Source organism: Python bivittatus, unplaced genomic scaffold, assembly GCF_059951505.1.
Source record: "Python bivittatus isolate LINGU-HERP-01145 unplaced genomic scaffold, Pbiv_v1 ctg000480_np1212, whole genome shotgun sequence".
Lineage (NCBI taxonomy): Eukaryota > Metazoa > Chordata > Lepidosauria > Squamata > Pythonidae > Python > Python bivittatus.
The window spans coordinates 57,019,202-57,036,609 of NW_028277075.1; the positions used below are offsets into that span (position 1 = coordinate 57,019,202).

General features: G+C 37.6%; 1 protein-coding gene across 1 annotated transcript in view; it reads left to right on the plus strand.

The window, feature by feature from the left end:
* The window catches only part of INSC (INSC spindle orientation adaptor protein), a 141,320-nt gene that overhangs the window by 70,950 nt on the left and 52,962 nt on the right, over window positions 1-17,408 (plus strand). The window contains exons 4-8 of the mRNA XM_088145989.1: window positions 2,719-3,064; window positions 4,855-4,907; window positions 5,341-5,464; window positions 6,904-7,021; window positions 12,912-13,033. Of these exons, the coding sequence (XP_088002115.1) occupies window positions 2,719-3,064; window positions 4,855-4,907; window positions 5,341-5,464; window positions 6,904-7,021; window positions 12,912-13,033 (763 nt within the window). The remainder of the gene's footprint in view (window positions 1-2,718; window positions 3,065-4,854; window positions 4,908-5,340; window positions 5,465-6,903; window positions 7,022-12,911; window positions 13,034-17,408) is intronic.

Sequence of the window (17,408 nt, forward strand, 5' to 3'; positions counted from 1 at the left end):
GAACTAAAATAGAATAAGAAAGAAAAAGGAAAAAGGAAAAAGTAAAAAATAAAAGAGAAAGCTAAAGTGCAAGAAAAAAACAAAAGAAAAAAGGTAGAAGAAAAAGAGAAAAGAAAGAGAAAAGATATCAAGAAGTGGCTTCTGATCTTACATCTTTACAGCGGTTATAATTGTAAATTTACCTCTTTCTCTACAGTTACATCATGACTCTCTTCTTTCTATAATCGATTTTATCTGATCATCAAAACCATAGATCATAAGTTCATTTTTTTTTCAGTTTTACACAAAAAGTCCATAAGGGGTTTCTAGTCAGCAATAAATGTACATATTGTCTTTTCTGTACTCAGACAGGTCAATTTGGCCATCTCAGCAAGTTCTATCATCTTCACCAACCATTCCTTCATTGTAGGTATTGCCAAATCTTTCCATCTTTGTGCATACAATAATCTCACTGTGATTATCATATATAAAAACAAAGACTTTTTTCCCAGCTGTTTACCCAGCAATCCAAAGAGGAAAAGTTCTGGTTTCAGTTGTATATTAATCTTTAAAATCCTCTGAATCAGTGTATGTATTTGAACCCAAAATTTTCTAGCTTTTTTGCACATCCACCAAGCATAATAAAATGACCCTTCTTGTTCACATTTCCAACATAGATTTGAAGTACCCTGGTACATTCTAGATAGGGTTTGGGTTTTTTTTTTTGGTGTCATATACCAACAGTACATCATTTTATAAAAGCTCTCTTTAAGATTATAACATAGTATAAATTTCAATCCTTTCAACCACATATTTTCCCATTGTCCCATCTGTACATTATAACCAAAATAGCAGAAAAAGGGGATTCATTTTTTTCTCTAGCTGTCATGTATCTGAAGAGATTTGGATCAAGAAGTTCTTCCTCTCCTAACCAAGTAATAAATTATACTGTCATTTAGTTATGATTCTAATCCTGAAATAAATCTTCATATCACAAGAAGATCCATAAAATGTGTAGCCCAGTAACACTGAACAAGGCTAATCCAACTTTAGCAAATACTGCGAATCAGGTAGACAATAAAATGGCAAAATGCATACATATATTTGAGTGAGTGAGTGAGTGAGTGAGTGAGTGAGTAAGTGATTCACTCATGTGGAAAATAACTGTGTAATTCTGGTCTCCCATCTGTGGATTTTATTAGAACTGGAGAACTTTAAGAAAAGGGGCACCACAATAATCAAGGAATTAGATCACTGTCCCTTCAAAAGATAATTAATGCTGCAGTCTTTTATGCACTTGGCAAGGAATAAAATTCATTGAACTTAATGGGTCATAGAATTGAATGTAGAATTGAATATAAGCAACAGCTTTTTATTATTAATGCCATGGAGTTAGTGAATACTCTGATCTTCAACTCCCCTTAAAACGTATAGCAGATTCTGTGAAAATGAACGGTGCCGATTTCAAGATAAATAAATGCTTTATACAAACCATGGTGGTATTATGAAAATATCCTCAACAAATAGAGATAGTACCTAGGTAATCTAGAGACAAAGTGGTTTTATTTTTTAAAATGTGATAAACTGATTAATAAAAGGAAAAAGTACTGTCATATACCTAATAGTATTTATAAATTAATATAACTTCAACATTAACAATTGTGATAAAAAGAGAAAGAGAAAGCAGAAAAAAAGAAAAAGATGGGCCCAGAAAACATTTTATAAACAATTCTAAGAAAAATTGACCACATTGCTTGAAAGTCTTCCTCTTGGTCCCTTTGGCTAAGAAAATCTAATTCAGATGTTGACAACAACCTCTTGCTGCAAATCAGTCTTAGATTTCTCTTTTTAGTATTGTATAATAATTATTTTAGCTAGCCCCATGCATGAATAATTCAAAATTCTTGATGTCTTGATAAATTCCAGATACCAAAGATTCAGCCATGGAGAACACATGCATCTTTAACACACAGCAACTTATCCAGAGTCATATTGACAATCTTGTCCATTCCAGATGTGACAATAATTGAACCACCTATGCGGGGATCCCAATACTTGGCAAGATTTCAGTGGGGTCAGATAACTCGAGCTGAGCCCAAACAACAGCTGAATTGTGATGTTTCTTATTCTAGTCAGTAATGAAGCCAGGATAAATGTTCAAATGTAAACATAAAATAGGGTTGGTTATATCTACTTTTCTTAACTGCTAAATACAACTTCTGCAATGAAAATCACATAGGATTTTCTTTGGTCTATCGATAGCTATTAGCCATCTTAGCAAATAATATTTGTAGTATATTTGAGGGAAGGAGCAGCATGGCATTGTTCTTCTTATCATGCCCTATTTGTGTATCAGCTAAGACATCTGGTTACCTACTGATGGAGATGGTGAACAATCAGGTGGATATTTGGCATGATCTATTCCATCAATATTTATGAAAGCATGTGCAGAAGGTCTTGAGTTGATTTTCATACACACGGGTCCAAAGTTCCATTGAACTTCTATTACATACGGAGCTTTTGGTGACCAAATGATCTGGAATGAACCTGTGAGCTTCACTCACCACTGTATATGTGTTCTATCTTTGAAATGAATTGAGAAGATTCCATATAGAATTCTGTGCCCAAAACAGAGCTCTGCATTGGAGTCCTGTGTCCTCATTAGAATTGCTGAACAGAAACCAGCATATATAACAATGAGTTAACATATAGAGTTTTTCTTTTCTTTTCTCCTTTTAGTATGCATTTAATTCAGATGGACTCAGTCCAGCGTTGGATGGAAGACTTGAAGCTCATGACTGATTGTGAATGCATGTGTATTCTTCAGTCTAAACCAATCAGCCTAGAAGAAGATGCGCATGGTGAATGTCCCATTTCATCACAATATGGTGCCTGTGACAACTTGCAATTGTTGCTGAAAAGAGCTTGGATTATAAGCACTGAGCTGACCAGGATTGTTCAAAAACTGGAGAAGAATAGATGGCAAAGGGTTCACAGCATGACAGTACGAGTCAATTGTCATGTCCGATCAATGATCAATGAATATAATACAGTCACAAGGAATTCTTGGGAAGAAATGCATCAGGTAAAGTGAATGGGGAAACCAGGAATATTATGAAACTATTACTTACAGTCTAGATACATATGAAAACTACTTTAAAAAAAAAAGAAATCTAGGACTCCATGGAACTGGAGAGGATGCGTTTGTGTTTTTGCTTATTTGTGTGTGTGTGTGTATAAACAACTACAAAAAACAGTAATAATAATAATATAATTATTATAATAATAATAATATCAGCATCATTATTTTGATAGGAAGCTTCTGAAGCAGCTGTTTGCCAGATCAGATTGTGTGAACTACAATAATCATAATCATAATTGCAGTCTGTCTGCCTCTGGCATGGTACAATAATGCTGTGAGGTTTTTTCCTTCTACTGATGTACTTAATCTTCTTGTAAACCACCTAGAATCAGTTGGTGAGTGGGAAGTCTTAGAAATCAAATCAAATAAGAAAAGATCTAAGCGAGCTCAGTTTGCCTGACTTGATTGGCAGCAGCTCATCAGGATCTCGGTTCAAAGGACTTTCCCATAATCTGTTGCTTGAACCATTCAGCTGGAGATGCCAGGAAATAAACCTGGGACCTTCTATATGAATACCAGTCCTATTGAGTCTGTGCCCCTCCTCTTTATGCTACAACCTCTTTTTGCTTTTACTTTGAAGGCAAACTATGCAATGCATAAAATGTGTTTTCTTATACTGTTGCTAATCCCTGGCAATGTGTTCTAAAGTAGGATTGCCAAATATGAGAATAGGATAGCCTAATACTTCCCTTGCTGTCTTTCCACTCACCTGCTCATTTCAGTAAGATCACTCAATGGAATTTTAAAATAAAAAAGTGCAGGTCAGTGAGTGTATGATTATACACACACACACACACACATGCACTAACCCACACATACATATATGGGTTTGGAAAAGGATTAGTTGTGATCCCAATCCAGATCAGGCTTCTAGATGGATATCAGAAATGATAGAGAAAACAGTATCTTGTATTTAAATAGCAATGTGATTCTAATATAGACTGAGGAGTTGTGGGACCTGTGATCCAGAATGCCAGCCTGTAGATGCTAATCTATTCTGGAGCTCAAATGAGTATCTTAAACCTTGGTTTAATGGAATCTTGCTTTTGTTTATTTTGATTAGCTGCTCTGAGTGCTTTTTAGAAGAATGGATGTTACGTGAATTTAGCAATCAGCTAAATAATCTCTAACTACCTGCAGAAAGAAAGAAAGAAAGAAAGAAAGAAAGAAAGAAAGAAAGAAAGAAAGAAAGAAAGAAAGAAAGAAAGAAAGAAAGAAAGAAAGAAAGAAAGAAGAGACAATTCTCCCCTCCCTACTCCATGTAGATGTAATTTCTAGATGCAACTGATACTTCTAGATTTTGGAACTTTGATTTTAGAGATCACAGACAAGTTAATCCCCCCCCCAAATATCCTGGAACAGGATTAGGTGCGGGAGGATGAGAGACATACTACGTTTGGAGCTGACATAGTTCATTCCTCATTATGTATTTGACATTAAAAGGGAAGGGAAAAAATAGAACTCCCCATCCTTCAATATAGAGTGAACCTGGAAGGCATTTGTGTTTTTTCAGAGCCTTTGATATCTAACTCCCCCACTAGAATAAAATGCTGATAATCCACTCTAAGCCCACCCCACCTCTAGCCATATTTCTGAAGACTTACATTTTGCTTACCCATGTTGCTCTGCTGAACTGGGAATGAGTTAATTACATGTATCTGAAAATAAAGCTCATACTTTGATTCTGTTTCAAATAAGTTAATGCAACACATTTTTATTCATATATTCTGCAGTATGAAAAAATGCTGGTGGAAAAGTGCTCAGAGCTCACCACAGTTACTGAAAGGTAATATTAAACATCATTGATTCTTGGACTTTTACCTTAGCAAACCTATCTTAAAAAATTATGGATGCCCTTAATGGGTTGAAGAGCTAAGACATTATAATGGATTTGAAACCAGTAGGCCCCTTCCACTAGCAGAGAAAGTCTTCCCTTTGGATTAGTGGGTAACACTGAACTTGTGCAGTAGGGATTCAATATATATTTTGTGGAACAGTTTTCTTAATAGAAAAGAATGGGAAATCCCTGGGCCACATAACTATACATCCGTGGTTCACAAACTGTGGTAATCATATTAATTTATGAATTTTAGTTTAGGTTAAAATTTATGCTATAGAGCTGCTATAGATGCTAGAACATCTTGAATGTATCTTAGTTTATAAGTTAGGGCACCACTGGGCTGAATCTTTGGTGTCTTTTTTTTAACATTTCCTTTCAGGTGCATACAGATTGAAGATGAACAAATATTAAAGTCAATGAAATCTTGTATTAATGATGCACTAACCACAGTGGCACAGTATTTTGGCCAGTTGATAGAACTAGCTCTAACACATGAAATAAAGGTTAGTATGCTTTTTCCTTCCAACAGTAAAAAAAATGGCAGTGCTTCTATTTATATCTATTTATATCTCTTAAGATATCCTGAAGCATTTTGTTGTCTCTAGAGACTTATCACCAATGTCCTTAATACTAAGAGAATACTAAGACTGGGAATATAGTGTGATTGTTGCCACCCTGTGCAGTCTAAACATCCTGGTGCATTAATCTCAGTCATGCCATGCTTGTATTCCTAACATGAATGTACTCTACAGTGTCAGTAAAGATATTGTTTGTTCTGTAAGTCAAATGTTAAAGTAACTATAGGAGCACAGAAAATGTCTCAGTTAAACTGTGACATAAAAGTAAAATCTTCCTTGCATCAAAGTTGACTCCTGGTGACAGTATGAATAAAGCCATGCTGATTTCTTGGCAACTGAACAATTCCAAAGAAGTTTGTTCCTGCCTTCTTTCAGAATGTTTTTTTCTGGCTTTGTTGGAGTCTGATTGGGGCAGCAAAGCTATCTGTTTCAGGTCTAACATATTCTGCAGGTAGACAGATAGGGGAGGGACCTGATTACCTGGGAGGAGCTGTTGACACTTGAGACTCAAAATGGCATGCTGGTAATGGCTGGCCAGGAAAAAAGGTGAGGGGTGGCGGGAGGAAGGAAAAGGCTGTAAGAAGAAGGCAAGAAAGAAGCAAAAGGAGAAAGAAGTAAGAAATTCAAAGAAGTTAGAAAATGGTGGGGCAAGAGGTATTTTCATCCCAGATTGCCCAGTATCCCAGACACTGGACTGGGGAGATGGTCTTGGAATCCAGTAAAGACAACAATGAAGGAGAACCATACAGGATCAACAAGCTCAGCTGTATTTTCCAATGGGGGGGGGGGGTGGCTCTGGGAGAAGAAGGGGGTACAACATAGAAAAGGGAGAGTCTTTTCTTATCTTTCCCCACCTCCAAAGAAGCTAGTAGTTTTCCAGTTGTATTCACAGCCTGGGCTAGAGGAGTGAAGAACCTATCTGGTTAAGGGAGAAGAGCACCAGTCAGTTGTGTCCAGAGAAGCTAACTCAATGATGACTAAGAACACCAATGGCAAGTAGCCTTGGAAGATGGCGGGGTGGGAAGAGGGAGGAGAAGAAAAGGAAAGAGACAGTAAAACCCCACTTCAGTAGACATATGAAATGGGTTTGGGGCCTCTACAGAACTAAGGAGAGAAAGAATATTTAATCATACCTTTGTCATTACCCAAATATTGTGAAGTCTGGAATATATTCCATGCCTTTCCAGCGACTTGTATCCCAATAATGTTGCTTCTCTATGAAAGTTAGTAGTCTGTACATAGTACTTGAAGAAGAGCAGTATTTCACTTCCAGTTTGAATGTAAGGCTGATTTACTCCATAAATGTCCTAAGAGCAAAGTCTTACTTAATTCCTTTTTGTCTATGTTTTTGATTTGTTATGCAGAACTTGGTGAAGGAAATAGATTCATCAGATAACCTGTACTCTGTAGAATCAGCTGTCAGCAACTTATTCAGCCTCACGCAAGAAGGATCTCATTTGTGTCACATCATAGCAAAGGCAAGTTCTGCTTGGGATGATTCTAGGACAACTATCTGTTGAGTTCCAGATGATGGTGGCCTCCATTTGTAATGTTTTGTCCTTCCTCTCCCAACATTATAATGTAGTTTTTTCTTTCCAGAGAAAATAATCAGCATCATAGGCTCCTGTTCTTAAAACCTAAGAGTTACCTACAGCCACTTTAAACTGAACTATTGGTAGCATTTCATCTCAAAGTGTATATTCCCCATCTCTCCATATTTTTATTTTTCATCAGTAATGATTTTAATGTCGGTCAAAAATGTCCCGCTTCATCTTTGTAGGGAACACATGGATTTGAGAAAAGGAGGGATATTGTACTCAAACATAGCTCTAATTTTGCTAGATGTTCCTCACTGGCAGAAGCAAGTGTTAGTGGCTAATAGATTTAACAGTACTGACAACTGTAATGCAAGAAAGAGAGTCTACATAATACTGCTTAGCATTTCAGGTTTTAGCAATATTTCTCCGTAATTCTCACAATAACTACTTCTGTATGTGTGTCTGCCTTCAAGTCAGTCTTGAGTCCTGGCAATCATGACTTGTCCATGAAGTTTGCTTGGCAAGATTTTCAGAAGTGGCTTGCCATTTCCTTCTTCATGGGGCTGAGAAAGGGTGACTGGCCTAAAGTCACCCAGTTGGCTTTGTGCCTAAGGCAAGACAGAATTCCTGGTTTCCTGGTTTCTAGCCTAGTGCCTTCAGCTACTACACCAAATTGGGTCTTAACGACATAATTTAGGCAGTTGCTATTATTCCTTTATAGGCTAATGGAAAGTATTGGTGCTAGAAGAATAATTCATATGACTGAGCGCAGACCAAAAAAAAAAAAAATTCATGTCAAAGTAGTTGTAATATTAAATGTGACTTTGCATTGCACCCCTGGGATTTCTCTCTTGGTTTATTATAGTAGTCTCACCACTTCTGATTTGGATCAGGCATGGTAGAAGTGTTAGTTCAATAAAAATAGCCTAGAATGAGAGAACTTCTAGTGGAAAAGCTGAACTGGAGAAAAAAGTTAGTTCCCCAAAGAGGGAAGAGAATTCAAAGCTGGAGACTCAAAGACCTGCTCAAAGTCATTGCTGTTTTGTTCCTTAGCTTTTGTACTGCATTATAGCACTTACCAATTCCTTACATATTAGTCCATTTTAAAGAAGTAATGTAATATAACAAAATGAGGGAAAGCTTTGAGATCACAAATGATAAAACAATTGATAAAACACAAATGATAAGGATGGATTCTTATACTTTCTAAATTCTTTGTTAAATTTATTTAGCTTTTATCACAGGTAAGAGCAAAGCAAGTGGGTAATGACCCACAATGATTTTTTAAAATTTAGGATATGATTTTTATCACCAACAATTCCCCCTCCCCCAAAATCATTGATGTAAAAGCTGGCCTTATGAATGCCTGTATATCTAAGATATCTTCCCCACCATAAGCCTCAAACATGACTGACAGTATACACATTTTAAATAAATGAAATTAACTTACTTTCTCTCACAGAGTGGTAGAAATATATTTGTCTGTCTATTATCACAGGCAAAAGTGTGAAAATCAATGGGGTTTTAATAAAAGAAATTGAATAGATCACCATTAAAGTCCTTCTTAGCCTAGTGTCTTCTGATATTTAGAAGTCCTCTTTATTACTCCTGCTTTACCAGCCTGTGCCAGCAAGACTATTTAATACCTGAGTACAAAAAGTCTTAAAAATGTTAAGCAATTTATTTTCCCTTGGTTTAGGTTTATGGGAGGGTTAAGCTCCTTCTCATCTTTGAACTGTATGTCCAAATAACCTACTGTCTTCATAAGTCTCCTTGGAACCCATTTCCAAATTGCCAACATCTTACTGGAGGTCTGTGATTCTCAACCCTCAAGAAACTGGACATTAGACCTGTGATTTGATGTGTACGGTATTGGAAATGTGAGATTCAGAAGAATGTAAGTCAGGTTTGCAAACTCAGATTGAATTTGACTTGAGCCACTTTGAGATTCAGAGAGATTATTTGAAAAAAAAAGTGTCCTTAGGCTATAATATGAAAGTATTAAAACATTTGCAGCTGCTTCATTTTTTGCAGAATGGAATCAAAATAACAAGGATGATAATCCTCTAAAGCAGTGTTTCTCAACCTTGGCAGCTTGAAGATGTGTGGACTTCAACTCCCAGAATTCCCCAGCCAGCATGCTGGCTGGGGAATTCTGGAAGTTGAAGTCCACGCATCTTCAAACTGCCAAGGTTGAGAAACATTGCTTTAGAGATTTATACCAACCTTCCCACATTATTATGACTGTAAGAGAGGATAGATAGAGCAGTCTCTCCAATGCACATGGCTATCATCTACATGTAGAGAACAGTGAGGATGATGATGAAGAGGGGCAAAGCTAACATGATTATCCTTACTTCCTACCCTTGAATGCAGTGTTTAGCTGTGTTTAGCATGGCTAAAGAAAATTAAAATTATGAACTTGCATGCACATAATATTTCTGAAAAGGCCTCTGGTATAATAGACTGGCTCTCTTAAAAGTTATTGCAAAGATAGTTCTTCAAGCCTCTTTATTTGTCAAACAGATGCTTGCTTGAAATCTTCAGGCTTGTTCTTGGTGGAGGCAGTTCAGAAGAAAGAAGGTGCAGCTTGACTATGGCCTAGAACATGGTTTGCAGTGCCAATGCAGTATGGTTCCCTCTCACTTTCCAGTGGTGATGAGCTGGTCACTCAGCTACTTGTTTTGTCCCAGAATAGGAAGTTATTAAAAATAATGTCTCTCCTGGCAAGTGGATTCATCAACACTCATTGTTTTAAAGCTCCTTTGGGAAGTTTTTTATCCTGAAAGCCCAAGACATAAATTATCCTAATAAATAATTGAGAGGTAGTTTGGTGTAGTGGTTAAAGGCTCCAGGCTAGAAATCAGGAGGCTAGGTTCTTAGGCACAAAGCCAGCTGGAGGCCAGTCACTCCCTCTCAGCCCTAGGAAGAAGGCAATGGCAAACCACTTTTGAAAAAGCTCCAAATCATTTGTCTACATAGTCATCAGGAATCATGATTGATCGAAGGTACTAAGTAAATAATCTATTGTTTCCATTTTTTCAAGATTAAAATTGGCCTAAAAAGAATAATCAAGCTATTTTTATAAGATTAAAATTGGCCTAAAAAGAACTATCAAGCTATTTTTATATGCAACAATGTCCATACCAGTCTTTGTTCTCTTGCCATTGCATATCTGTGCCCAACTGCAGTGACTTCAAGAGTAAGTGATTTGAAGATACAGTTTTTGCATAGTATTAATTCCAGAAATCAATAGAATTTCATTCACATTTTTTGGTTGTATCCATGCCAGTAAAGCTTTCTGAATTGCCTTATAGCCATATGCTGCAAATGAAAAAGGATTATTCCACAAAACTAAGAACCATTCAGGTCAAGATCCTAATTCCATTTATCTGCAAATAATTCCCACCTAGTCAGTAATAAACTTCCTGTAGGGCTAAGCAGATTTAAGTTTATGTCTGCACTAGCCAGTTCTTGTATTGAACCTCCATAATGATATATTGCCAGAGATTGGCTTGGAGGTTAGAATGGATTGGATCTGCTTAGTATTTGAATGAGAGACTATCTGGGAACATCAGTATTATAAGCTAGATTAGAAATCATTATCATTATCTTGCTTTGACCTTTCTTTTTGGAGACTACAAACCTCAGATTGAACACTGAAATATCTCATTAAGTTGGTACATCTATAAGCCAGCCCAGGATTGGCTCTAGACAGAGGACTGCCTAGTGGATCACCAGCTGATGAGACCAGCACATTCTGCCTCAGGCTTACTTCTGTGATTGGCTTTGCTACATAGTTGGTTGAGGCTTTTTTAAATCAGCGCCCTGTAACTGAAAAGAGGCTAACCACACATGGCCTGTGAAAGCAAAACATCCTTCCCCAAATACTGTAGGTTGAATTTTTGACAGACATTTGGCAGGGAGACACAGATTTTATTGGTGGAATCAAAGGAATGAAGAGAATCAGGTTGGTGTAGTGGTTAAGGCACCAGGCTAGAAACTGTGAGACTGTGAGTTCTAGCCCCGCCTGAGGCACAAAGCCAGCTGGGCGACCTTGGGCCAGTCACTCTTTCTCAGTCTTAGGAAGGAGGCAAAGGCAAACTGCTTCTGAAATCTTACCAAGAAAACTGCAGGGACTTGTCCAGGCAGTCGTCAGCTGACTTGAATGCATGCACACATGCACCCCTCTCCCAAAGGAATGAAACCAGATTTTGTTGGCCATGGACTGTACAGCTGAGTCAGAATCAGGGACTGAATTCTAGCATATCTAATTCTAGAGGTGATATTAGTAGCTCATGAAGCTTTCCTTTCCAAAGCTATTCTAGATAGAGCCATTGTTACAGGATATCTGCCATCATTTAGGAAAGAAATGGGCAATATTTCTGGACTTGAGGTTAGGGAATGCACTAAGAAATAGTAAGTAGGAGCCAGGATCCCACAAATTGACCACTGACAACTATTTCAGCTTTACCTTTGCTCTGGGGTAATTGGGGAAGATGAGATACCCTATGGCTACTTATTCCAGTTGTAGGAAAAATGAAGCTTTTCTAAAAGGATATTTAGAGAAGAAAAATGAGTCATTATTTGGGGAAGTGGGGAATTTCCTTGGAAGGAATTAATTATATTAGAGCATGGTCATTAAACAGCCCCGTGAAGTGGACTGTAAGACTGAATAGCAAAGGTCAGCTTGGTTTCCTTCTCATATAATTTACCTGCAAAAAGTTTAATTGGTTAAGAAGAGATATGCATGTCTGACTAAAATTATCTTAAAGTCCACTTGAGATTCTTTGCTTTTTCTAGAGGACTTATAAAATAATGTTCTCCAGAAAGTATTCTGTTTTAGGATCAGTTTAGAGGCATTTAAACTACTAGAAGTTGGTTAATCTTATACTGTTATAAGCAACGGTGTTTCCAGTGCACCAGGATGCAAGCTTTATGACAAGGACTTCCCCATATTTTTAACAGATGAGAACCTAATTGTTGGGTAAATTATGAAATGAGTCTGTGCAGGCAGTCACTATGCAAAGAGTTGGCCTGTGCAACATTAAACAGTTTGCTTGCATGGCTAGCTTTCAACATGGCTTACTTCCTGTGGTGGTGATAGGTGTTTACCAGAAATTACTAAAAGGTCAATAATAGAATCATAGAGTTGGAAGGAAGCATTTATAACACTGCATCAACCCCCCTACTCAGGGCAGAAATCCACATTAAAACATCTGTGATAAATGGCTGTCTGGTTTCTGCTTGAACAATCTATGTTTTTGGATTAATGTGCACATTTGGAATTTTGAGACTACTTTATGGCTACTGTGTGGGCATAACCAGTCACAAAATATTTACTTAGCAGAAGGCAAATATGTGAAGTTATTCTCTGCAACTTCTTATGGTCTTTTAGTTGCTTTCTATTACTTTTTTTTTCTGAACTGGAGGCACACTGTCAAACAAAGTACTGAGTTGCAGCCAACCACCATTTTATTTTCTACAAATGCCTCTGGGGTTTACCTGGAGCCCAGAAGCATTCCTGGAAATAAAGATTATGTTTGAGGATGTTTTTTTGGTTTGCGGAATGCTAGTTCCCATTTATTTTTAATTAAAAGTACTTTTTGAAAAAAAAGGCAATTAGGGATCCTGTTGGGGAATGCTGATACAGATGTTGGAGCACACAGGCACTGTACTGGGACCTGATTCTAGAACATGGGCTTCTACTGTTGAACTACTCATATTGTTGGGAAGATTTTTTTCCCCTTAACTTTTGGTTCTGATGTAAGATTTAGTGTGTAATAATAGACTATTTTTTAACTTATTTTACTGATTTTTTTTCTTATAGGAAGGAGGCATTGTTGCTTTGCTCAAGATCTGCCGTCAAGATTGCTTCAGGTGCCTATATCCTCAAATACTCCGGACACTAGCCTCGGTATGCTGTGTGGAAGAAGGAATCCAACAGCTGGAAAAGGTATCATCTCCATCTCTTGTATCTGCAAAAACAATGTGCTGCTCTTAGCAGATTGTTAGCACATGCGTCATGCAGCCCAGAAAATAGAACTACCAATGACAAGTACTGATTCCCCAAAAGGAGTTTTTCACAAGTATTTTGGTGCTGGTGATGGATTTTCAAATGATTCTTCAGATTCATTTCTCAGAGGGTGGGCTGGGTTAATGTGAATATTGTTCCATGGAAATAAGAATGAAACTTGCCATTTACTTTAATAGTTGGGAGCAGTCCATTCATCAAGATACAATGTTGTGCCTGCAGATTCTGAACACCACACAAATCCTGCTGTTTAGGATGATTCCTTTCTGCAGGTTTCTGAATTTTCCCTTCATTTTGGCCATAGCAGAATACAGCAGCGTAACATCCAAGAGAGACTGTGCTGTGACACAATGTTGCCTTTTAACCACAAATCATGTTTACTCTCTGTGGCATTAGATTAATTATTTCTATCATAAGCATTCCTGAGATGATTTCCATCATATCTTTATCCCAGCCTTCCTCCCAGGAATACGAGGTTGCATGTATAACCCTATTCCATTCCATAGTCCCCAAAAGAGTTTTGCCTGAAAGACAACGAATGATCCAGGAATAGCCTGTGAGCTTATTAGCTGAGTGGTGATTTGAAAAGGCAACTCCCTAATTCTTTCTGATGTTCCAATTACTAGACCTCACTGATTCTGAGAGGTATGTAGAACGCTATTCTTCCTGAGATATTTAGCCTCACTACAATTCTAAGTATCTCCCAGCATGGAAGTAGCAACCTTTTTGGACCAGTGTGCACATCTGGAAATTTGAGAGCATGTAGTGGGCATTACTAGAGAATGAATATTATTGGTAATGTGAGGACTGACCCATTCATCTGCATGGCCAGTCACAACACACCCATTTACAGGAAGACTAAGTAGTGAGGCTCCTCCTCCACATTCTTTAATCCTTCCAGTTAGTCACTGTTTAATCAACTTTCCTTTTTTCCTTTTTTTTTTTCCTGATCAAATGAGTGCATTCCCAGATGTTGGACTGCAGCCAACCTACATGTTTATTTTCTAGGAGGGCCTATGGAATATATATGGAGCTTTGAACCATTTTGAAAATAAAGATGATGCTAAAGATTTATAGTTTAGCAGCATTTCATTATCCCATTAATTATTTTTTTAAGTAAAAGTATCTAAAAAAAGGCAACAGTGAGCACATCATCTCTAGGCACAGTGGTAAGTACCCATTGAACTTGTCTGCTTTCCATTGGCTTGTGCACATGTACACACATTTGTCTAAGAGCTGCCCAATGGCATATGAGTTGTAACAAGCACTTCCCAGGACTCTAGACATGAAGCATCTAGAAGCTTCCCCGATCCACTGATGGAACTTGGTCTTGAGGTAACAACAGTTCAGGTACTCTCAACCATCTGGGTTGCCTTCAAAATTGAAAATATAAATTGCCAGCCTTTGCTCTCCTGTGTTTAGCTTTCAGCGATGATCACAAATTCCATTTTCTGATACCAAGCACAACACTTTCATTATTTATACTCTCCTCTTAGAATGGTAACTCATTCAGTTGTCTGTAATAATATTGCTAAGTGTTTACCATTCATTGGCATAAAGTAAATACAGAGCTGTCTGAAAAAAAGCATATGAAATTATTATATCTGAATTTGTTAGATTATTTTGTGTAAAAATTTATGCACTCAGAAAAATTCACTAAAATGTTGAGTGTTCTAAATGGGTTCAAGTCCTTTCCTGGTCATCTCTGTAATGTCACCTTGTATGGTGATGAGATGACACATCACCTCATCACCATACAATCTACCGTACAGTGTAGATTTATACCTGTTTTGAGACAAATATAACAACTGAGTATCAGAAAGAGGGTTTTTTTTGTTTTTTTTAACAACAAGCTAATTTTAACTCTGAGTGGTAGATACTTGACAAACTCTTAAGCATGTTATTATCATCATTTATCATTTGAGTTGTTGATAGGGCTCCATTCTTCCTTCAGAAGTACGTTGTTAAACAAAGGAAAACAAGGACTGCTGATTACTTTCTAAATCATAACCTCATTCTTCATATTTGATAAAACACATCTTGTATTTTTAACAATGTGTCTCTTCAACAAAACGATATTATTTCATTTCTACTTTACAGCGACATGCTTTGTAATTAAGTGGTTAGGATGGAAGAAAAGAAAGAATGACAGAACATCTCTAGCAAAAGTGAAAAGTACAAGCTGATTGTCAAGGGAGATTCCACCCTCCCCTCCAATGCACACACATTTAGGAACTCACCAAATGAGATTCCTCAGTTTTTCCTTCTTGACTATATTTGCAGCCTATGAAAGATTTATGAGGGCTTTTTGATATGTTTTAAGAACCTGAGCTGCAGCAGGAGTAACTGATAGAATGAAGAGTAAAGAAAGAAATGTGTGAATTACATAAATGATTCTACCGCTGTTCTTGCAATTCTTTGATCATTTGGGCACTTCTACATGTAATAGGAATCTGACTCTCTGCTTTCTAACTGCATCCCTCCGCACATCATCTCCACTTTTGCTTCTTAAGGAAAAAAATAGCAGAAGCAAAAAAACTTCATTCACATTTATGTTTCCGGTGATTATCCCTGTGGCGAACTGGCAGGTCCCCACCTTTTTAGCCTTCCAGAAGGCCATCAAGGCCTGGCTGTTTACCCGGGTGCTAGGATACAGTGATGAGAGCCTATGGATGGTTGTTGAGGCATCCTAGGAGATGATTGAGGCACTGTCCCCCCTGCCCCAGCTTCAGTTTCTGTTTTTATGATTTGTAGTTTTATTATTGTTGTGAGCTGCCCAAAGTTATGCCCTAAGATGAGTGGCCATACAATTTTTAAAAATAAATAAATGTCTGTTTCCAACTGTATGCTAGTTATATGTTACTTGGGGTAGAAAGGAAACCTTCCTAGGCTTTATGGTCATCTACAGAAACCCTTCTTCAAGCGTACATGGAGGATGGAAATAAGACAGGGCCTTTTTTTGTAGCATCTCCTCAGCCTTGAAATGTTCTCCCAAGGAAAGATCATCTGGCACCCACATATAGTAGTTGACAACGGGTTGGGGTTTGTTTTTATGTGCCTGGCTTTACTAATTTTAGTATTTAAAATACAAGCATTTACTCCTAGTACTATGGTTTTTGTTTTCCTATTTGATTGTTGCTTTGATTTTTGTATTTCATATTAATTTTTGTTGTGGTGGCATGTTCATTTTATATATTAGTATATTTCAAATCATCCTGTACAATGCTCAGAAAATCTTTTTCTGAAGCATATGTAAAATAAATAAAGTGCATTAACAGTGAAGAGAGAAATTATTGGTTATGCTACATTAGCATAGATTGGGATTCAGCAGAAGAATACATGTTTTGTGTGCAAATACATCCATTTTCAATCCTTGGTACATCTAGATGCTAAGTGCCCAGGGGAGAAGAATATTTTTTTCATCACTAATTTTATTTCTTTTCTATAATTTTTTTTTTTTTTTTGGTGCCTTCGAGTCAGTGTTGACTTCTGGCGACTGCCTGGACAATTCCCTGCAGTTATCTTGGCAAGATTTTTCAAAAGTGGTTTGCCATTGACCCCTTCCTAGGGCTGAGAGAGAGTGACTAGTCCAAGGTCACCCAGCTGGCTTTGTGCCTAAGAAGGGACTAGAACTCCTGGTCTCCTGGTTTCTAGCCTGGTGCCTTAACCACTACACCAAACTTGCTCTCAGTTCTGCTTACTAAATTAAACCAATTCTCCATATCACAGAATGCACAGAACCCTGCCTTAGCCCCTCAGACTGAGATTGCCGGGTTAAAATGTGGTTGTTTGTGTGACACTGGACCACAAACAGGACAACCACATTTTAATCTGACAATCCACAGCCTTTGTATTGCGAATAAGATAATGTGATGTGCGGAGAAAGGATGATCATTCTAGTCTCTCCTGCTTTACATGGAAAACAAAACTAGCTCTATGCAGGGGGCTGGCATACTCCCCAAAGCTCACCCTCCAAACATTGTGCCCAATTCCTCTGTATTAGTAAGCAAGGACCTGAAGGGGGTTGCAACCATGCTCATTTGAAGGCAATTAAATCCCTGCCTTTGAGAACACTGATTAGGCCAGAATCCTGACCACATGGAGATTTGTAAATCTGTTCACCCAAATGGGTCTCTAAACTTATTTTATGTGAAATGGGCAAAAGTTTAGAAAGTCACCATGTTCACAGGAATATTGGGAATGGGGCTTATAGGCAGGGGCCTGCAGCACAATTTAGTCCTCACACGAGCAGGTCTACCTAGAGCCATTCCCCAGTCATGATTATGGGGGTACCAAC